General features: G+C 35.5%; 3 protein-coding genes across 5 annotated transcripts; 1 reads left to right on the top strand and 2 right to left on the bottom strand.

The window, feature by feature from the left end:
- Positions 1 to 879: 879 nt before the first annotated feature.
- Positions 880 to 4,036, bottom strand: LOC109182533 (putative disease resistance protein At1g50180). 3 transcript variants are annotated; one of them, XM_019332672.1, is made up of 2 exons: positions 2,851 to 4,036; positions 880 to 2,805 (listed from the first exon to the last, which is right to left on the bottom strand). In XM_019332672.1, the coding sequence occupies exons 1-2, from the start codon at positions 3,905 to 3,907 to the stop codon at positions 1,115 to 1,117; spliced, it is 2,748 nt and encodes a 915-aa protein (XP_019188217.1). In that variant the 5' UTR covers positions 3,908 to 4,036; the 3' UTR covers positions 880 to 1,114. The 3 variants fall into 3 exon arrangements, with proteins under 3 accessions (XP_019188217.1, XP_019188216.1, XP_019188218.1); XM_019332671.1 differs by having other exon boundaries at positions 880 to 2,798; positions 2,844 to 4,036; XM_019332673.1 differs by having other exon boundaries at positions 880 to 2,791; positions 2,840 to 4,036.
- A 248-nt stretch (positions 4,037 to 4,284) lies between these two features.
- On the bottom strand, positions 4,285 to 10,139 carry LOC109182546 (pentatricopeptide repeat-containing protein At1g08070, chloroplastic-like). The gene is made up of 4 exons (XM_019332689.1): positions 9,898 to 10,139; positions 8,347 to 8,543; positions 5,027 to 7,272; positions 4,285 to 4,613 (listed from the first exon to the last, which is right to left on the bottom strand). The coding sequence occupies exon 3, from the start codon at positions 7,246 to 7,248 to the stop codon at positions 5,347 to 5,349; it is 1,902 nt and encodes a 633-aa protein (XP_019188234.1). The 5' UTR covers positions 7,249 to 7,272; positions 8,347 to 8,543; positions 9,898 to 10,139; the 3' UTR covers positions 4,285 to 4,613; positions 5,027 to 5,346.
- A 3,761-nt stretch (positions 10,140 to 13,900) lies between these two features.
- LOC109182917 (DExH-box ATP-dependent RNA helicase DExH8) lies at positions 13,901 to 21,349 on the top strand. Its single transcript, XM_019333170.1, has 14 exons — positions 13,901 to 14,204; positions 14,889 to 15,066; positions 16,629 to 16,802; positions 17,004 to 17,151; positions 17,400 to 17,714; positions 17,906 to 18,052; positions 18,127 to 18,307; positions 18,432 to 18,712; positions 18,807 to 18,929; positions 19,020 to 19,164; positions 19,246 to 19,514; positions 19,587 to 19,763; positions 20,138 to 20,659; positions 21,021 to 21,349. The coding sequence occupies exons 1-14, from the start codon at positions 14,024 to 14,026 to the stop codon at positions 21,195 to 21,197; spliced, it is 3,018 nt and encodes a 1,005-aa protein (XP_019188715.1). The 5' UTR covers positions 13,901 to 14,023; the 3' UTR covers positions 21,198 to 21,349.
- The last annotated feature ends 2,144 nt before the right edge of the window (positions 21,350 to 23,493 follow it).

A 23,493-nucleotide genomic window follows, 5' to 3' on the forward strand; every position in this document is an offset into this window, starting at 1 on the left:
TATCTCAAAAACGGACAGACAGTAATAAGTGGAAAGGCATCAAATTAGTGCCTAATGAACCTATCTTAACACATTTTTGTTTTGCAGATGATATGGTGCTTTTCACGGAGGCCATGATTGCTCAAGTACAGGTGGTTGTCGAGAGTTTTGTAGAATGTTTGGGCAGAAGATCAATTTGAGCAAATCCCAAGTGTTCTTCTCAAAGAATATAGGCCCTGAACTAGCGGATGAGATCGCAAATCGCCTGAATATCACCAACACCAAAGACCTGGGCAAATATCTGGGAGTACCATCCCTCCATGGCAGAGTTACTTCCAATACCTATTCGGATTTGTTGGACAGAATTTCTGGCTGCTTGGAAGTGTGGAAAGCGAAGACTTTGACTTTGGCAGGGAGAGTAGTTTTAGCCAAATCAGTATTGAACGCTATCTCAGCTTATACCATGAAAACAGCGGCCCTCCCTAAAAGCCTATAGCGGTTGTTGTCGCCAATGGCGTTTGCATGTCCTTGCAAAAATAACCATGTTTGGTTGGTTGGTTCGGCATGGAAGAATCCTCACAAATGCGGAGAGGTTCAGACGCAATCTAACGATTAATATGTGGTGTTTTCATTATGCAGGTCAGAGAGACTGTCCAGTTGCACCAACGCACAAGAGCTCGACTGAGCATTATTACAAATTTTTAAGAATAACCAAGAATTTCATCCTCACAACAGAACTATTAATTACAAACTTTATTTGTACTCCTCCCATCCCACCCATTTTGTATGAGTCACTGATGCATTTGAAATTATTTACCGTACGTTTAACTAATATATAGAGCTGTACAAATTAAAAAGATTTTACCGTACGTTTAACTAATATATAGAGCTGTACAAATTAAAAAGATGAAAATTGATTATTCAAATTGATCAACAACCACCAAATTAAAGTCCAAAACAATCACAAGATCAACCTGCAATAATGTACGAAGAAAGAACAAAAACAAATGACATGGAAGAACAAATCAAAACCTAATTAAACTGAAACAAACATATATAGAAACAAATTAATTTTTTTTTAACTTGGAACTAAGAAGCCGGGCTCTTCACTGTTCATGAGAAGCCTTCATCCATCTCATTCTCCATAACCCCTGGAATGATAATGCTTTTCAAAAGTAATTCTTGGTATATGCTCAACCTTCCAATGATCTGGTCCTCCCTCACTCATCCTTCCAATAAGTTCTTGAGTCGGGTCTCCTATACACAAGTATTTCAAATCAATGAGTTCACCCAGCCCTTCTGGAAGCACTTTTAGATTTTGACATCCACTCAAAGTTAGTGACTCAAGATGTTGCATAGCTCCGTCTCCTATATGGCACTTTCTAATTCTGAAAGATATCCACAGCTTCTTGAGTCTCGGAAAGCTTCTATCACTGCAAATTAACGTGTCTTCAACATACCTGCCGAGGGAGAGGAACTCCAGGACTGGCAGTTCCCCCAAACAATTGAAGAAATCCATGTTTACAAAACATACTTCTAAGTTGATTGAGCGAAGGTATGCAGCATCACCAATACTAGTAAACCTTGCAGATACAACAAACCCAAAAAGCTCCAGTTTCTCTAGCTGAGAAGGTGGGGAGAAATTACCGAATTGCAATATCTCATCATCAGCCGTGCACATCGCCCAAATCATTAGAGACTTAAGCTTTCCCATTTGTTGTGTAGAAGCACGAATATCACTCCAGCATTCCGCTTTCGTAAACTCAACTTTCAACTTAGTGAGTTGTTCACTGATGTTTACTAATTCTGTTGCTTGAATGGGAGTAACATCTATGCCATATAATGTTTGAAGTTGAGAAAATGTGAAAACTTTATCTGGCACTTTTAATTCTGTTCCAAAGATGTGTCTCAGCTTCGTAAGCTCTGACACGCATTCAGGCAAACGCTTCAAATGTGGATTATCTTCTACATCCAATGTCTGTAGATTGTGCAATCTTCCCAAGGAATCAGGGAGCTGACGGATCCCTGTTCTTCGCAAACTGATGTACCTAAGATTAATTAGATCCCCAACCTCATTAGGTAGACTCTCCACACTATCAGACAAACCTTCTAACACCAAAACCCTCAATAACTTAATGATTGGGAGCAGCTGAGGGAACGGAGGATTGAAATTAGACACTCCACCGATGATGAGTGTGCGTAGCTTAACATTTTCGCAATTGACAAGTTCAACTATAGGCGGCGCCACATTGTCCACGCTTACCAAACGCCTTTGCTTCGGATCACGAATGCTATTCTGATCCAAGATTTCAGCAAACATTTCCCTGCCAAACATTAAACAAGCCAAATCACGGAAAAGGTCATGCATTTCAATTCTATCAAAGTCATCATCAATTTCATCGGGAACAATCTGCAACAGGCTTCTGTTTCTGAGCTGATGGAAGTAATCCCTTGCTATGTCCTCTAGTGTTCTTCCACGAAGATCCTTCTCAATGACAAAGCCCTCCGCAACGCACATGTGGATCATGCTTTTGGCAGGGAGGTAATAAGTTTTGGGGAAAATCGCACAGTATAAGAAACAATACTTGAGGTGATTCGGCAGTTCATCATAGCTCAACAGTAGGGCTCTATTGATAGAACTTAGACTGCTTTCACATTCTGTGTCCAGATTCTTGAGAGCGTCCCTCCATTCTTTTGGATGATCGCCCTTTCTAGACATCAACCTACCAACAGCTAGGATGGCAATAGGCAAACCATCGCATTTCCTAACCAATTCTTCACCGTGCTCTTTAATCGTGTTATTAGGCCAGGCAGCAGGGGTTCCACCTCCACCTCCAGCAGATGTACTGGCTCTATCCGAAGAGGTTCCACCTCCAGCAGATGTACTGGCTCTAACCAGAAAAGCAGCTCTGCAAAAGAGACTACATGCCAAATCAAATTCTAATGGCTTCACCTCAACATAATGAGGTATAACCCCACCCGCAAGGAAAGATCCATCAGCTATCTCTCTGTGACGGCTAGTGATGACAATTGAAGATGCATGACCGCCTTGAATTTTGAGTTTTTTCAAGAGATTATGATCCCAAACATCATCCAAAAATAGAACATACCTCTTCCCCTTTAAGTAGTTGAGGTACTGTCGTTCAAGCTCATCTCTATCTGCATTCTCGAGCTCTGAAGGAGGCTCTTTTCTATCATTTTTGTACAGCCCATTGATTATTGTCTTCAACAGATATTTAATATCTGAGGAATGGTTCACATCGGCCCATGAACAACAGCCAAACCCACCATCATCCTTGACTTTTTCATAGACTTGCTTCGCCATGGTAGTCTTCCCTGAACCGCCAAGTCCCCAAATCGTAATCACCATGCTACAATCTCTACAATTCACAATGAGATCTGTCATATCTTTGACCTCATTGTCGATCCCCACTGCTTCAAACCCCTGTGAATATCCACGGTCCCAGTCTAATGACTCATTATCTCCCACATTTGTGTTAAGTTGTATGTCGCACTTTGATTTTTGTTCTTCATGATCACGCAGCTTCTGGTCGATGGCTTTTAGCTGCAGATGGAAGCAAATCTGCATCTTCACCCTCTTAGCGAAGCTCTGTAAGGTGGCGATGAGGGACTTGACTTCACAGAAATTGCAGGGAGGAGTATTGCGCTCAAGAAGCTCCATATCCACCATGATCTCCTCCAGCAAATCCTCAAGTTCAATTGAGTTCTTCCTCAGTTGAATCACCCAAATCTTTGCTGACGCCCTTTCTTGTTTCCCCCTACCCAAATCCTCAGCATAGGCTTTCAAGTTTGCTAGCCGGTCCATGTATCTTTGTATCTCAGGCTTGATTTGACAGAGGAATATAACTTCTTGGAAAACTAGCTCCTTGAACTTTTCAAAAATAAAATCAAATACAGCACCAGCCATAAGTACAGTTTCTCTGGTATGTATTCTGGAAAATCAGAGTGTGTAAAAGGAGTAATGCTCAGGGCATCTCCAACCAAACATAAATAGGAGGGAAAAGATAAGAAAATAAATGGGGAGAGAAGAGATTATTCTCTGACCAGAGATAATGAGAGAAGTTTATCTTCGAAAAAAAATATATTATATTGTCCTTATATTAATCAACTATTGATTTTTAAAAAAACTATCTATTTTCTCTTTAAATATATTATACGAGTACCAAGTATTTTTCTCCAAAAAAAAAAAAAAAAGAGTACAATTGGTACGAAGTACTATTTTTCTATGGATAACCGACTAAATAATTGCATGACAACAGAAACCCCAGTAATAATTACAGAGCATAAGCATACCAAATATAAATAGATTAGATTAGAAGCTGAGCTCCTAAAGTTTGTAAAGGAATTTAATGGTCACATAGGTGTTTCCAAACTTCCAGCAGTCTTTACACTATGATTACTAGACAGGTGAGCATTCTAGTTTGTATGACTAGTGTCTACCGAACTGACCCAATTGTGGGAGTATGCAGCGTGAAAACATAGGAGATGGGCACAGACAGCTGCATTTGCCTTTTGGGGATAACACCATCATCATAAAATTGCCCTAGACTTTCTTCATCAAAAGGGAATGACTCCCGGAGAAAGAAGAAACACTCCCTAGCCAACTTTTCAACCTGAAAGACCATCCATCATACACACACTGTAAATCGCACGTCTATTCAAGGAAATGAAAATAAAAACAATTTCCCATGTGCAAGTAGTGTGCAACCCACGTGCATTTCCCAAAAGAACAAAGAAAATTTGAACTACATTCGCTTCTTGAACCCGAATGCACACCCCAGATCCCAGTTCCCCTTCTCTTTGTTCCATTACCCATTGAGAGGGGTATAACACAGAGAAAGAGGGGGAGAACTAGTATATTTGTCTAGGCAAAAAGGATTGCTGAAATGTAAGCATAAGCCTAAATCCAAGTCCTCCCTTACTATGTGCAATCAAGGAGCATTAATGAGATGCCTGGGCATGAAAATGTAAAAGTACTGTCCACATGTCAACAGGACTCTGATGATTATGGAAGGAAAAGCAATACCTCTTTGACCACAGCTGCCAAACTTTTAGCCACTTCACTGTCCAAAAAATCATTTTGACCCAAAAAAGGCACAGCAGTGCACTTCCATATTTCATGGTCTTGTTCAAGGAGTTTGTTAATAATTAATGCACCAGCAGCATCCTCATACTGATCAGACATTAGATCACATGTATGCTGAAAATTGTTTGCATAATAATAAGATGGCAGGCCATCTGAATTAACCAGAAACTCGGGTCGATACCGATGAAGAGAACCTAGGATTTCATCATCTGCAAGAAAACTGTGTTCCATATAAAGGAAAACCAAATCTATCAAATTCTCTATGCACTTGGTAATTTCATCTCCTTCAGTAATCCCTCAAGTGCATCATGTATTATTCCATCTTGAAAATTTGTTGCAGATCCTGCAAGGAACTCATGCACATTTCCTTCAATGCTGATCCAACTACAACCGGGCTGCTTGGTTACCCCGCTTTCCTTCATGGAAGATCTCAGCCCTGAAACATTGTTCCAGTGATGATCTATGGCAAATGCATTGGACAGCATCACATAGCCAGCAGAGCTATGTGGATCCACCTGAACAAGCTTGGAAGAGATGAAATTGGCAAGTTCTAGTTTGTTATGAAGCAGGCAGCCAGCGAGCAGAGCCCCCCACACGAAATTGTTTGGTTCAAAAGGCATCGAGGTAACCACTTCAAGCGCTTCTGCAATGCAACCCATTCGAGCAAGGAGGTCAATGTAGCAAGCATAGTGCTCTAGTTTCGGGGCAATGGAGAAGCGCTGGCTCATCATCTCCTTGAACATCTCCCGGCCTTTCTGCAATAGTCCTGAGTGGCTGCAAGCACATAGGATGCCAAGGAATGTGCCAGCATTTGGTTTCAGATTGAGCTCTAGCATTCTGGCAAAAAGTCTCACCGCATTCTCCCCTTCACCATTGCTCGCTAGGCCCATGATCATGGCATTGAATGAGACCACGTCTTTTGCAACCATCTCATCAAACACTTCCCTCGCCCTCTCCAAACTCCCACATTTGGAGTACATATCTATCAACGCGGTTGCAAGGTTTTTGTTTGAAAGTACTCCAACTCCCTCTCGTTGCTGCCTCGATTTCATGTGCTCATGGACCGAAACACCAAGGTCCAAATCACCAACTTGAGCACAAGCTGAGAGCACACTAACCATTGTAATATGGTTGGGACTACACTTCCATTGCTCTGACATCAACCGAAAACGACTTATAGCCTCCAAAGCACATCCATTTTGGACATAGGCACCAATTATGGTATTCCAAGAAACCACACTTCTCTTCCCATCAACTGATATCTGATCAAACATCTCCCCACTCTTATCAACCTCTCCATATTTACCATACAAATAAACAAGAACAGTTTTCACAGAGTCAAAGCTAAAATCTTTCAGATCATAATGGTTAACTGTGTCTGATAATTTCCTGATCCAATTCTCAACCTGTACAAAATCAAGATTAGAACAAGCAGATAGTACACTAACCATAGTATCCTTCTCAGGTCTCAAATTCCCCTTAACCATTGACAAGAATATTGACAGAGCTTTCTCAGATTGACCCGACTTGGCATATCCCGAAATCAAACAAGTCCAGCAAGAAATCGCATCCTTTTGAGGCATTTTGTCAAACAATTTACAAGCAGAGTCGAAATCTTTCAGGGTCTTAGCGTACACGCTCAACAAACCATTACATACAAAAGAATTAACTAAAAACCCAAACTTTACAATGTGGGCATGAACCTGCTGAACATAAGTTGAATCACTGGTGCAGGTACAAGCTTTAAGGAGAAAAGAAAACGTCAAGTCATTGGGAGAGAGGAACTTTAACTTTTTCAATTTTTTATACACCAAAAACGCATCAAAATATAAACCCTCTTCAGACAACACTCGGACAATGGCGTTGAAAGGGAAAAGATTGGTCTTCTGCAGGTGATGGAAAACGCGGAGAGCTAGCTTCGACGGGTACTGGCCGACAAGGCGAGTAGCTACGAGGTTGTCTTGGTGTGCGCCAATACGAAAAACACGAGCGTGGATTTGGAAGAGATGAGAACTGGGAATCCGGCCTTGTAAGAGCTGGGAGAGACGGGCGAAATCTGAATTGGGTGAAAGCGAGTGCATGAAATGATAGAGAAATGGCCAGATAGAAGAAACATGCGCTCTCGAGTTGGGGAAATGAGAACGCTGGAAAATGTGCATCATCCTTTGTGTTTGTGGCTTCAACAACTACAATTTAAAAATAATAATAATTAAAAAAAAAAAAAAAAAAAACATGTTACATCTTCACCCATAAAAAATTATTGCTCCCGGAAATGAGTAATCTAGTAGGTTCCAACTCAACCCATTCATGGCAATTTATTGTGTGCACTAAATCCACAAAGTGTTGTATGACCATAACAAAAAAGTACATTTTTAATATACTAAAAATACATTATTCGTGTACAAAATGTACACTATATAAAATAATTTACTTTCATTGAATACAATATACTAAAAGTATATTATTTTATACTAAATGTACATTATTTGATTTGATAGTATGGTTCACACAGCTATGTCAGTTATGTGGACCATGGTCCACACAATGAGTTCTACTACATGTACTCCCAAATCTTACCATCGTTATACCATGCACCACAGTGTACATAGCAATGTGCGCCTCACGCCTCCCAAAACGACGTCGTTTTGTTAAGTTGTGTGGGGAATTAACGCAACAAAAATGTATGTGTATTCAGTTATAAAATTTTGTGTTTTCAGGTATAAAATTCTGTACATTCGAAACAGGAGATTTTTATCCTTTCAGAAAAGATAATGTGTTTTCAGGTATAAAATTCTGTGTTTTCAGTTATAAAATTCTGTGTTTTCGATTATAAAATTCTGTGTTTTCGATTATAAAATTCTGTGTTTTTAGGTATACAATTCTGTGTTTTCAGATATAAAATTATGTGTTTTCTATTATATAATTCTGTACATTCGAAATATGAAATTTTCAGTTATAAAAATCTGAGTTTTCAGGTATACAATTCTATGTTTTTAGATATAAAATTCTGTGTTTTTTATTATACAATGGTGTACATTCGAAACATGAATTTTTTTTAAGGAGTTAACGGCAAACACGCAAATGGCAACTTTATCACGCAAATGGCAAAGTTGCAAATTGAAGGGGCAACTTTGGTCTTGGATGATTAGGCCAATGCCAATCAGCCAAAATACAAAACGCTGGACACTGCAGCGTTTCTACATAGCTGATAGAGTAAATGGCAACTTTATCCCTTAATCACTAATCATTCAGTAACATACCTTCGCTGCTTCGCATCATCTCGCTTCCTTCGTGACTGCCTTCTCTGGTCTGCCTTTTCTCTCCACCGTCACACGCCATCTCCGATCCACCGCTTCTCTCCACGGTCTCTAATCCACCTCTTCTCACCTTTACGGCTTCCTTCTCCGATCCACCGCACCATGCCAATCATTGCTACCCTCGCTGATTGTCGCTAGTCCTACACACGGTGGCATCTCTTCAATTCGCACTTCGCAGCTCAAAATTAGTGCCTTATCTTCAATTAGTGCTTTCTCTTCAATTTTCAATTTAGGGATAATAATAATAATAATAATAATAATAATAATAATAATAATAATAATAATAATAATAATAATAATATAATCTTCTCAAAATAATAATAATAATAATAATAATAATAATAATAATATAATCTTCTCAAAATAATAATAATAATAATAATAATAATAATAATAATAATAATAATAATAATAATAATAATAATAAATTGTAAAAATAATTTAAGAATTAAGAAATTAATAGAATTCCCTTGATGCCCTTATAGGTCATTTTACCTCCCATCAACTAAAAGTAAACAACTAATTTACCAAACACTTTTTTATAATCCGTTGATACAATCATCTAGACAAATCAACTAACTCAATCAACTATCAATTATTAGTTAACCAAACCAGCTATAAGCTATCAGCTGATTGCCAAACACCCCCTATATCTAAAATTGCATGGTTGGTCCTAAAGAGTGGAAGATCACGTGGTAGGATGGCACGTGGTAAGATCGGGCAATTTATATCTAGTTGTTTAATCAATGGATCAATCAAAAATCATATATATTCGAATGATTATTTAAAATCCCTTATAATAGAGATTTACATATTTTGTAGTGAAAGGAACTGCAACCTCAGTTTTTATGTTTCTAGAATTTAAAAAGCAGTATGCTGGACCAATTAATATAGATGCCAAGGAAAAATTTCCTTTTTCTAAAAAATCTTTCAAATTAAACAAATATCAAAATAATCTAACAGCAATTTATTACCACTTACAAATATCAATTTTGCTTTATAATAGTATTACGATAATTTAAATAAATTGAACAAATGATTTTTTTTTTTTTTTACCGCGAATAGTGTTAATTTTACATTTAGATAGTAGGATTAAATTAATTAAGAATCGTAACATTATTCGCGGTTATTTAAATATTAAAATTGTTGTATAATCTTTAAATAATTCAAGTTTACATAATAATGTTCTTTTTAATTTTTTAAAATTATTACTGTAAAAACAATTTATGTATGTATTGGAGCATAAAAATTTTAAAAATCTTATGCATGCAAGTGAATCGAACCCATATACATATTTCAAATGCAAAAAAAAAAAAAATAAATAAATAAATAAAATAAATAATAATAATAATAATAATAATAATAATAATAATAATAATAATAATAATAATAATAATTTCATATTATTATCTAACCCTATAACAAAAACGATGTAATGCGTACAGTAATCAAAATATTTAGATCGAAAAAAATTAACTTTCGCGATAGGATTACCTTTAATTCTGTCTGAAATCGTGATTTTGAACTTTCGCAATGTAGGGTTTCTTTAGTCAAAAACAGTAACGACTTCCGAATCAAACGCAAGTATTGTGTAATTTTTGGGGTCTTGTGGATTATTTGGGAAGTATAAAGACGATTTAGAGTTTGATTTTGGAAGGGTGGAGCGAAATTGCTAGAAAACAAAGTAGAGAGATATGAACAGAGATGCTGAACGAGGAATTAAGGTAAAGAACAGGTGGCCTCAAACCTGTTTCTTCCATTTTATACGTGGGTCATGGGCCGGGTTTATTTTTGGACTTCAGAAATATTTGTTGGGCTAGGTCTGAGAAACTATACCACCATTAGATGAAACATTTTATATATTAGTTGGGCTATATGTTTCACTTATTTAAAGCTAAACTGAGTAACAATCCTTTCAAAAAAAAAATTGAGTAACAATAAAATTTTAAAATTTGTGTCCGTACATGGCACAGGTCGAATACTAGCCATGTAATTTTGATTTTTTTTTTGAAAGCCATGTAATTTTGATTAATTTGTAATACACATTCCCCTTATATATATTCAAATGTTAATAAATATTTTATGTCTTACTAATTACACATTCCAAATTTCTATATTTAATCTATTATGTATTATATATTTATACTAAATTTTAATACCAAATTATAATAGAAATCTCATTTCTTATAACTAATAAATAATACAATATTAACTTCTTATAATTCTTATAATATATTATTCAGATAATATAACATGCATTTTACATGTAATTTTTCGTGCATCGCACGGGTATCATGCTAGTTAATTTTAAAGGACAAATTCACCCAATGGTGTGGATCACGATTAAAAAGGACAACATTTTGATGTTAAGAAAAAAAAAAAAAAAAAACTTACTCCGTATACGTGTTAGAATAATGAATATTCTATGATAAGATAATGTATTTTATAAGTTAAAATAATGTACTTTATGTGTAAAAATAATATACTTTGTGTTAAAATAATGTACTCTATATGTGTTAGAATAATGAAATTTCTGGGGTAAGATAATGTATTTTATGAGTTAAAATAATGTACTTTATGTGCTAGAATAATTTATTTTATTAGTTCGAATAAAGTATAATGTACTTTATATTTTAAAATAATAAAATTTATGAGGTAAGATAATAATGGAGAAAATATCATTTTTATTCCCTCAACTATAATATATGTATCAATTTTAGTTCTTGACTATTAAAATTTCCAAATTATGTGCATGACTATTTAATCTGTATCACATTTGGTCATACCGTCAAATTTTCCAGGCAAGTCACCAGTGAGGCTAATTTATTTAATTTTTATTTTAATAATTTTTAAATTAAAAAAAAACTTTAAAAAATAAAATAAAATAAAATAAACGACGGTCACCCCACACCCTCCTCCTTCGTCTTTGCTGGAGGGGGGGGAGGGGGAGAGAACGCCAACCACCCCCTCCTCCTTTGTCTCCTGCAAAAACGAAGGAGGAGGGTGGGGTAGCCGGCATTTATTTTATTTTATTATTTTATTATTTATAATTTTTTAAATTTAAAAATTATTAAAATAAATTTTAAAATAAAAATTAGATAAATTACTCGGTCATCTAGTGACTCGGGCGGAAATTTTAACGGGACCAAATTTTTATTTTTATTTTCAAATAAAGCTTTATAAATGAATGCTATCAATTCAATATATAATTTCCTATATGACGGTCCAAATTTGAGGGAAAAAAAAAAAAAAAAACGGTGTTCTAAATTCATTATGTAAAATTTGCATGAAAATTTAAGGCTATGAATTCATTATATTAGGAATTTTGATTTTTTTTCCCAAATAAAGCTTTATAAAGGAGTGTTACGTTATGAATTCATAAAATGAAATTCCTATATAATGGTCCAAATTTGGAAAAAAAAATTGAATTTTTAAAATTCAGTATGTAATATAAAAATTTAACGTTATGAATTCATTATATTAGATTTTGATTGTTTTCCCAAATAAAGCTTCATAAAGGAATGTTATGAATTCATTATATATTTGGGAAGAATGAATTCATTATATAAAATTCCTATCTAATGGTCCAAATTTGAAAAAAAAAAAAAAACAAAAAAAAAAAACACATGAATTTTTTTAAATCAGACTTGTATACAAATTTAAGGTTATGAATTCATTATATATTTATATTATATTATATTTTTTTCCAAATAAAGGGTTATAAATGAATATTATGAATACATTATATAAAATTCCTATATAATTTTCCAAATTTAGGGGAAAATTGTATGTTTTAAATTCATTATATAAAATTCGTATAAAAATTTAAGGTTATGAACTCATTATATTGGATTTTTTCTACCCAAATAAAGCTTTATAAAGGAATGTTATGAATTCATTATATAAAATTTCTATATAATGGTACAAAGTTTGGAAAAAACTTGAATTTTTAAATTTCAAACTTGTATAAAAATTTAAGGTTATTAATTTATTATATTAGATTTTTTTTCCAAATAAAGCTTTATAAAGGAATTCCATGAATTCATTATATAACATTCCTATTCCTATTTAATGGTCTAAATTTGAAAAACAAACTTGAATTTTTTAAATTCGAAGTTGTATAAAAATTTAAGATTATGAATTGATTTTATTAGATTTTTTTTTCTAAATAAAGCATTATAAAGGAATATTAAGACATATATACATGCACCAAAGTCTACAGTGCATTGTGAACCCTAGTCCATGATATAAGGATTCAACAAATATATAGTATATATGCCTAAGAATAATTTTTGTTTTTTTGGGGAAGGGTATCTTACAATAAATTAAATATGGATATTTATATTTATGTTTATTCAAAATAAAATGTCCTTTGTCCTTGATATAAATTTATACATTAATTTGTGAGATTTATCTCTAATTATATACATTTACAATAAACTAAGAACCTTGTAATCTGGCGGCACCAAGTTACTTTTTTAACTTATCCCGCCTACCAATCCCAAATATTGTGACGAACATTTTTCATGATTGGTTTAGTGAATTGTTAAAAATTCATGATTCTAATGGGATAATGTATGCAGCTGCAATTCTATACTACATATGGCGGGCAAGGAATCGTGCGGTTTGGGAAGCATGTCTTCCGCGACCGGACGGGATTATACAAGTGATGCTGGCAGCCGTGCAATCTTGGTGCCAAGTTCATCCGGACTGCCGGCCGGAAGGAAGCGCCACGGCAACAGCACCCCAAACGCCCCAAGCCGTATTCCATGCATCCCATGCTACGCTACAGCCACTGCCGGATGGGGATCAACGGCTAGTATGCTACTTCGACGCAAGTTATCACCATGCAACGAACAAGGCAGCGGTTGGGGCGGTAATCATCAATGGAGAAGGCGCTTATGTCTCGGCCTTCGTTACTATGCTGCCTGAGTGTTTCTCACCACTCATGGCCGAGGCCGTAGCATGCAAGGAGGTTCTATCATGGTTACGAGACCGGGGCGAACACTCTGTAGACGTGTATACAGATTGTTTAGCGCTACAACAATACTTATCATCGACTACCTCAGTGCGTTCATATTCTGGCTATGCCATAGACAGATGCAGGACTTATATAGCTTCGTTTAATTATTGTCATATTAAATTTATTCCTATATCAGGTAATTATTTAGCTCATACTTTAGCAGCTACTGCTTCACATTATATTACTTCGATGTACTGGGACTATGTCCCACCTGACACTATTTTAGCTTATTTTGAGTAAAATGCCACACCGACCCCTTTCAAAAAAAAACTTATCAAAAAATTTAAATTAGTCATGTCACAATAAAAGTAACCTATCACCAATAAATTGAAGATAAAAAAGAGTGGTTTTTGGGTGACGAATTCAGTTTGGTCAGTCACGTGCACGTTCTAGCGCGTAGCGGATGTTCAGGAAAAGGTTTTGACAGGTGGGGCCACTGCTATTTATCTCCCGAAACGCGCGCGTATTGCAATACCAGAGTAGACTGCTTTGCTACAGCCTGCCAAAGCGAAGTCTTGCTTAGCACTGTAAACCACAGTCTTGCTTGCTTCCTTCCTTCTGATCACTTCTTTCGCCGGCGACGAAGAGCCGGAGGAGATGTCGACATCACCGACTTCATCGCACTCTTCTTCACTACCGGAACCGTTCTCATCGGGTTCCTCGTCTTCTTCATCATCGTCGACGTTCCCTCCTTTGCCTATAACCGCAATGAGGGAAAAAATCGTCGGAAAAATCCTAGAGAACCGCGTCACTCTTATCGTCGGCGATACTGGCTGCGGTAACGTCTAGCATTCTTTTTCCTCTCATTTTTCTCCTTGCGTTGGGCCTTTGTTTATGTGTTTTTTTTAATCTTCATTTTTTACTCCGTATAGTTGTTTCCCCCCGTATTATCCCCGTAGTTTTCATTTCTTTGCATCTCTATGCTAATCGCTGTTCAAATTACACATTTATAGTCATAGAACTATCCGACAAGAGTCAGGAATGACCGAACGATGAAATTTCAGATAAGTAATCACAAATGAAGTTATCTTGTCACTGGCAGGTTCACCTGGACGGAATTGATTTTATTTCCAATCGGAAGGAAATGAAAGGAGAATTATGCCTTAGGACATGAGAGATCAAAGTAGTAGTAGTATGTGAATGCAATATTTAGTCTCCAGGGTTTGGCTGTGAACATATTTGATTTCAGTATCATCAAACATGACAATGTTGATTGCTTGAGAATGTAGAAAATCTTCCAGTGCTAATTTGTTCTGCCAATAATGCATCCATCAATACAGAATATAATTATATATGATGATGCCTATGAGTAGTTGCTTACTGATTTTCTCTGCTAGGGTCAAATCCTGTGAACATATTGTAGGAATGCATAAAAGATGATTTCTCATTATTGTATTCATTGTTATGAGTCAATTGACATGATCAGCTTATTTATTTCTTTACTTTTTGTTTAACAATAAAGGGAAGAGCTCCCAAGTCCCTCAGTTTTTACTAGAAAAGAATTTGGGACCCATACTGTGCACACAGCCAAGGAGATTTGCAGTAGTAGCTGTTGCTAAAATGGTTGCAAGGGCTCGCAATTGTGAAGTAGGGGGAGAGGTCGGGTATCACATAGGGCACTCAAAGGTCTTCTCTGCAAGGTACTCTTGTTGATCAATTGACAGATGTGTAACTCATCCATGGTCTGGCTGAATCACATTCGCTTTTTGAAATCAATTTGCTTCACTTTCTCTCCTTTGCCTGACAAAATAATGACACTTTAATGGAAATCTGAGAGAGTAGTGCTTTGGCTTCTCTGTATGTGTTTCTTGACTTGGTATTATGAAACTAATTTACTCTTTCAAGGCAGGTCAAGTACCCTTGTCTTGGCACATAGACCATGAATTTGTTATAAAAAGAAAAATGTGAGCATGTTTGATTGTTCTTTATTAAAAATTAGAGTTTGCTGCTGTTGGATTGTTCATAACTTCGTATAGAATATTAACATGCTTAATACATAGAATAGATGTTAGATTAAGTTACCAAAAGAAGAAGAAGAATAATAATAATAAAAAGATGCTAGCTTAGACTATGAACTGCAAATGGAAAGTCGTTGTCATTGACCTTATTTCTCTTAAGATAAGATTCTTAAGATCCTTCAGCATTTGCTCTGAATTTATAGCATTTATGCTTACATTCATCATTGTCTTTAAGGAAGGTTTATCAAGGTTAGCTTGCATTCTGGCCTAAAAAATGATGACAACATGTATAGTTAGAAATGCATTCTATGGAATAATGAAGAATCTTAATTTTCTATTTGATCTACCTTTCCCTCTTCCAAGATACTTCTTTTAAAGTTCTTCTCTACCACTCTGAAGTGAATTATACTAGATATGTATATACTTCAGCTGTTAGGCAAAAGCTGCCCTTTGGAAAAAATACATGGATTTATGAGAGTATATCTATTGCAATTTATAGAATTCATTAAGTGGGATAATAATTTTGATTTTTCGCATCATAAATGTGAGTATTGAATGTATTAAATATTTTATTTCAAATTCTTAATTAAAGGGCTTTTTTGGGTAATGCTGTTGTGAAGATTTTTTGCCACTTTCATCCTAGTAGTAAAATCTTTAGAAAGTCATTCTTAATTATGTCACTGTCAATTTTAATCCTTGACTATTAAAATTCTTACTTTTATACGTGACTTTAATTTTTTTTATTTTATTTTTCCACTTTCTGTCCTTCCAACCTAATATCTGGTGACCACCTACCGGGAAGTGTCACATGCTAGGTGCGACACTTTTTAAGGGTAAATCATGTTTTCTAGAGAGCAAGATGAATAGCATCTGGTGCTTACTGGAGAAGGAAGAAAAATTTATGTGACTTCCAGAAGGAAGGTGGTCACCGGATTTTAGGCTTGAAGGATGTAAATGGGAAAAAAAAACATATCAAAGTCGTGCATTAGAAGTGCTGATTTTAATATTTGAGGACCAGCAGTGGCAAAAGTTCATGTTATAAATTTTGTTGAAATTATTGAATGTGACAGTTTTTGTTGGATATCTCAATAGGATGACAGTTTTTAACGTACAGAGGGAATGAATGAAACTTGCCTCTTTATCTCTATCCTTGCATGATCTATCTGCTTTCAGCAGCTTTTTAAATATATATATATATGCTCGTGCACACACACACATCTCATCGTGTCAATATTTTATTGCAGATCAATGATTGTCTTCAAAACTGCTGGAGTTCTTTTGGATGAAATGAGAGAAAAGGGCTTGAAAGCACTCAAGTACAAAGTTATTATTCTTGATGAAGTGCATGAAAGATCTGTGGAGTCGGATCTTGTTCTTGTTTGTATCAAACAGTTTTTGATTAAAAACAATGATCTGAGGTTAACTCTACTTTGATAATTTAATTTATTTTTCTTTTTCCAATGTGTTTTTTTTTTTCTTTTTTCTATCACCTGATCTTATAACATCCAAATTTTCATAAGAGGTAGTAGAATCAAATGTGTGGAATTTTACATGCATCATGAACTTATGGATGATTATCTTCATGCCTTGTAATAATTGTAATAAGCTTGAACTTTCAGGGTTGTATTGATGTCTGCTACTGCTGATATTGCAAGATATAAAGAATACTTTGGGGATCTTGGTAGGGGTGAAAGAGTAGAGGTGCTAGCTATACCTAGCTCTGATCAACATGTCATCTATCAACGAAAGGTTTTATATCTGGAACAGGTATTGTGTGTATCTTTTGAATAATTGAATTACTATTTGGCACAAGTCCCGTGTATCAAAACTCAAAAGGATGTCTTCTTTTTCAATATCATATCTTAAGCAAAATTTATCTATCCATTTTATGAATTTTACTTTAGGCCTTTAGCAATATGAATGATGGATATCCGATTACATACAAATACTTGGTGTCTGCTCTTTTTATTAGTGCGAGTACTTGGCATCTGCTCTGCTAATACTTCACTTGACAGGTTGCTAAACTTCTTAAAAGGGAATCAGAACATTTATCTTCTGATTATTGTTCTGGGTCAAGCCCAAGCACAGCAGAAGCTGAAATCAAGCCTGAAGTGCATCGGCTCATACATGATTTGATTATTCACATTCATAAAAATGAACGGGACATTGAAAAGGGAATTTTGGTCTTCCTTCCAACATATTATTCACTGGAACAACAATGGTTCTTGTTGAAGCCTTTCAGTAATTGTTTTAAGGTTCACATTTTACATCGTAGTGTTGACATCGAACAAGCTCTCATGTCCATGAAAATCTTACAGTCACACCGAAAGGTAATCTGTCATTCTGTCTTACCTTGGTTATCAGTTCATGCTTTCATGTTCAATCATGAATCATGTCAAGTTCTGTACTTTTTATGATATTGAGGTACTAAAGCTGGATGCCGTAATTTAATTCCCCTTCAACTGATTTTTTGCAACCTTCCATGCAATTGATTTCTTTCTGTTCCACAACATTGTTACAGGTAATATTGGCTACAAATATTGCAGAATCTTCAGTTACAATACCCAAGGTGGGTTATGTCATTGATTCGTGTCGTTCTCTTCAAGTTTTCTGGGACAACAATAGGAGAACTGATTGTGCAGAGCTTGTCTGGGTCTCAAAATCTCAGGTAACTAGTGAACCATACACACACACATATTTTATACTCGTTTTGTTTCTCATATCAAATGTTTATCTGCCTAGGCAAACCAACGACAAGGGAGGACTGGGCGTACATGTGATGGTTTTGTGTATCGATTAGTAACAGGATCATTCTACAACCAATTGGAGGATTATGAGCCTCCGTCAATATTGAAGTTATCTTTAAGGCAGCAAATACTGCTCCTAAGCTGTGCTGAATCTAAGGCCATCAATGACCCTAAAGGTATATAGCTAATATTGTGTTCTTTTGGTTTCTGCTATATGCCACTCTCACCTTGCATGTAATTTGATGATCTGTTTTCAGTATTCAATAAAAATCCTCAAAACTTATACATATTTCCTTTTAGCCTTGTTGCGAAAGGCGTTGGACCCTCCTGATCCTGATGTTGTTGATGATGCCTTGAATTTGCTTGTTCACATCCACGCATTACAGAAACCATCTCCAAGGAGCCGACCTGAGCCTACATTTTATGGAAGATTGCTTTCCAGTTTTACTCTTTCATTTGATTCTTCTGTACTAATTCTCAAGTTTGGGGCCATTGGAATGCTACGTGAAGGCATTATCCTTGGTATATTGCTTGACATGCAGCCTCTGCCTATTCTTCGTCCGTTTGGACAGGATACTTTGGTACTAGCCATTGATTTTTAAATTTTCAGATGGAAAGTTTTGTTTCACTATTCAAACTATTTTATTCTCGTTAATGGAGGTTATTGGATTACAGTTTATGGAGTTAATTGATAACTATTTCACTGGAAATTCTAAGAGCACTGGGTTAACTGGTAGAAAAGAAGTGATATGCATGGGAAACTTATGCGCTTTCCAGTTTTGGCAATGTGTTTTCAAGGTAAAATATCATTTTTTTTCCCTAACTAGTTGAAACCCTTGTGGATTGGAGACGCAATGTAATCACTAGTCATTTGTATTTTTAATGAAGGACAAGTACCGTCTTGAAAGGTTGCCACTGCTTTTAAAGCATGACATAACAGACGAAACACAAACTCTACTTCCCAAAATCGAGGAAGAATGGTGCTCAGTTCACAATCTTGTTCTGTCAGCACTGCGCCAAGTCGCTGAAATATGTAAGGTTTTCTGATTATTAAAATTTATAATTATTATTGTAGATTTGGTTTTCCTTTATATGGAACACATTTTTCTTGCAGATGATGAAATCATAGGTTCTCTTCATCGGTATCGACCTGAGTTTCTGGTTAATTCAGATGGCCTGCCATCTTATTATTATGCAAACAATTTTCAGCATACATGTGATCTAATGTCTGATCAGTATGAGGATGCTGCTGGTGCATTAGTTATTAACAAACTCCTTGAACAAGACCCTGAAATATGGAAGTGCACTGCTGTGCCTTTTTTGGGTCAAAATGATTTTTTGGAAAATGAAGTGGCTAAAAGTTTGGCAGCTGTGGTCAAAGAGGTATTGCTTTTCCTTCCATAATCAGAGTCCTGTTGACATGTGGACAGTACTTATTCCTTCCTTGTTAAACAGATGAGAATGCAGTCTTCTGAGAATATATCTGGAGATCATCATGATGGTCATATCACTGGGGAGGCTTCACTTTGTAAATTTTTTATCAAAGGCCGGTGCAATAGGGGCAGCCAATGTTTATATTCTCATTCCTTAGAAGCAAAGAAGCCTGTTTGCAAGTTTTTCTTTTCTTTACAGGTATATCTTGTTTCAGATCTAGCATCACCCCACATGTTTTACTTGCTGTCTTCAAATTCCAATTAACAAAGTTATTAAACCAAACAAAAACAGCTTCAATATCCTGACTAGCCTGCTTGTTAAGTTGATGTTCTATGTTTAAACTGATGTCATGTACAACTATAGTGAATCCCTTTTATGTGTATGTGTGTGCATTTGCATTCTCTCTCTTTCCTTGGTTTTGCTTTTGGGAGATTTTAAGTTGTACTCATTCTGTTGTGTTTTGGTTATAACAGCAAAGTGGGGTCGATGTACTAAGATTTAAATATTTGTTGATGTCATTATTGCTTCCCATGTCTGATGTATCTAATTTGTTTTGTTGACATAATTGCTAGGGTTGCCGAAACGGAGATTCATGTTTCTTTTCACATGATTCAGTTCCATCTTTTTTATCCCATAAATCAGGGCCATGCCTCCCAGAAGATCAAGATACTAATATTGCATTTTATTTGCGATTTTTTCCTGAGCCTTCAGATGGGTGTGTCTTGGTGCTGGATGACACAGATTTATATTTTTCTTCAAATATTGCATATCATTATAAGCCATCCTCCATAATCGCCACCACTTCTCTTCAAGATGAATCTACACTTGACCAAAGGCCAGCTGGTGTTAGAGTTCTCTGGGGTCTTCCCCATCCTCAACAAACAATTATGCCCTCCTCTAGAGAGAGTGCCATTCCATGGAATGATGTCAAGTGCTTATTATGGTTTCCTAGGTTTGATGCTGAACATTTGGAAGAACAGAAAAGCGTAGTACAAGCCTTTTTCGAGCATTTAGCCATCCGGATGCTGGAAAATGTCTTATATGGAGTGGAAGTAATCATAACCATGAATAATATTCACTTTTCCTATTTCCAGGTACTTTTTACATTTTCATGCCCAGGCATCTCATTAATGCTCCTTGATTGCACATAGTAAGGGAGGACTTGGAGGCTTATGCTTACATTTCAGCAATCCTTTTTGCCTAGACAAATATACTAGTTCTCCCCCTGTTTCTCTGTGTTATACCCCTCTCAATGGGTAATGGAACAAAGAGAAGGGGAACTGGGATCTGGGGTGTGCATTCGGGTTCAAGAAGCGAATGTAGTTCAAATTTTCTTTGTTCTTTTGGGAAATGCACGTGGGTTGCACACTACTTGCACATGGGAAATTGTTTTTATTTTCATTTCCTTGAATAGACGTGCGATTTACAGTGTGTGTATGATGGATGGTCTTTCAGGTTGAAAAGTTGGCTAGGGAGTGTTTCTTCTTTCTCCGGGAGTCATTCCCTTTTGATGAAGAAAGTCTGGGGCAATTTTATGATGATGGTGTTATCCCCAAAAGGCAAATGCAGCTGTCTGTGCCCATCTCCTATGTTTTCACGCTGCATACTCCCACAATTGGGTCAGTTCGGTAGACACTAGTCATACAAACTAGAATGCTCACCTGTCTAGTAATCATAGTGTAAAGACTGCTGGAAGTTTGGAAACACCTATGTGACCATTAAATTCCTTTACAAACTTTAGGAGCTCAGCTTCTAATCTAATCTATTTATATTTGGTATGCTTATGCTCTGTAATTATTACTGGGGTTTCTGTTGTCATGCAATTATTGAGTCGGTTATCCGTAGAGAAATAGTACGTATACTCTTAATCTCTCGATTGTTCATAATGGTGCACATTCAATCCTTCAATTATAAAATGTCAAACTAGATGTGTAATATTGTGGACAATTGAGCATTGAATTTGTTCAAATTTAATAAATAGGGATCAAATTTCAAAAGGGGAATGACTTAAGGATTAAAAGTATAATTTCTTTTAGCATAAAAAAGGAATATACATGTGATACAATTTTAGAGCACTTTTCATGGAAGTTTTTGGTTGATTTGGAGAAAATAGAACATGACTATATTGTAGGAGAGAGAAGTTTGAAAAGAAACCCGTTAGATGTGCTCGTAATGGGTCTTTGGGAACGGAATTGAAGAATGTCATGGTTGTGAGTGCTGGGGGTTAATGACTGAATTACTGAAATGGGAAGAAATGAGAAGAAAATGATAAAGATGAAAATGTTTTAAAAAGTGGATAATATAGAGAAAAACTCATTTGGAACTTTCTTATCAGAAATGCAAGTCTCATAAATGATTGTTTTAAAAAGTGAATAATATAGAGAAAAACTCATTTGGGACTTTTTTGTCAGAAACGCCAGTCTCATAAATGATTTTTTTTTTTTTTTTTGTTAAGATACAAGAAACTCATTTGGGACATGCATTTCTCCTATAATACGAGAAACAACAATGATTAAGGACATGTGTTTTTTTGTATTTTAACCAAAAAAAAAATCATTTTAAATTTTAAAGATACAAGAAACTTATTTGGAACATGCATTTCTCATATAATACGAGAAACAACAATGATTAAGGATAGCGTTTTTTGTATTTTAACGAAAAAAATCATTTTGAATTTTAAAGAAACTTATTTAAGACTTACATTTCTGACAAGAAACCGCATGTTCTAAATATGGATGACAATGGGTCGGATGTGAGTTGGGGAGGGCTACATCCATCACCCGACCCACTTTATATTTTTTCCATCCATCCCCACCCCCAATTCGCATCGGGTGGACTTTTTCAAAATCCACCCTCAATCCCACCAGATGCGGATGCCCACTACGGGTACCCACCACTTATAATCTTATTATTTATTTTTTAAATAATATTTAAATTACTTACACATAATAAAATAATAAAATTTATTACTTATACTAAAACATAAAATAATAGAAATATTTAAATATAATAACTAAATTGTTAATTTTAAAAAATAGTACAAATTTACATAAAGTTATAAAACTCTTATAAATAACTACATGGTGGGCCGGATGAGGTTTTAGGCGGGGTTTGTACATAGAACTCGAATCCAACCCGATCCACCGTGAGTTTAATTTTTTAAGACTCACACCCGACCCATCACCCACTACCAAAAAAAAAAAAAAAAAAACCGACTCACATGAGGTGGATTCGGATGAATATCCGCGGGGTAGATTGAAATTGACATCCCTAGTTTTAAATGAATTTTTCTTTATATTTTATTATTGTTTTTTAAAATTTTCATATTTTTGTCATTCATTGCTCCAAGGAGGCATTGCGAATGGATGGAGTTCCTTAATCCACCAGCGGAAATCTTGGATATGCTGGAAGTTGATAGAGCCAAGAAGGGTTTGTGGAAGAATTCTGATTGTATAAACTATAAACTAGTGATAGTTGGGTACCCCCTCCCCCTACTCCAAAAAATATGTTCCTATTGACCCATGACTGATCGATGACTTTGTGCTGTATATATGTTGTATAAAACTATCACAAGTCAACACTCAACAACAATAATTATAACTCCATCCATCCGCCACTACTTTCCCACTCTTCTCCCTTTGCTTTCTTACATTTGGAATTCCTGTTTCCCAATGTTTCACAGAAGAGTTAATTTTATTTATATATTTTTTGTTTCGAAACATCTTTCTTAGTCTTAGTATTATCGTGACGTGATTATTTTTATCATTCGTTAATAAAATTATTAAAATATCATTAAATACAAGGACACTCCGATCTTTTTTATAGTGAACTGGCTCGCTATATTTTTTATTTTTTGAAAAAAATGGTGAAATAAACATCTGAACTGTATTCAAGAAGTCAATTATGTCCTTAAACTTTCAAAGGTTGC

The sequence above is a fragment of the Ipomoea nil genome, unplaced genomic scaffold (genome assembly GCF_001879475.1).
Source record: "Ipomoea nil cultivar Tokyo-kokei standard unplaced genomic scaffold, Asagao_1.1 scaffold1074, whole genome shotgun sequence".
Taxonomy (NCBI): domain Eukaryota; kingdom Viridiplantae; phylum Streptophyta; class Magnoliopsida; order Solanales; family Convolvulaceae; genus Ipomoea; species Ipomoea nil.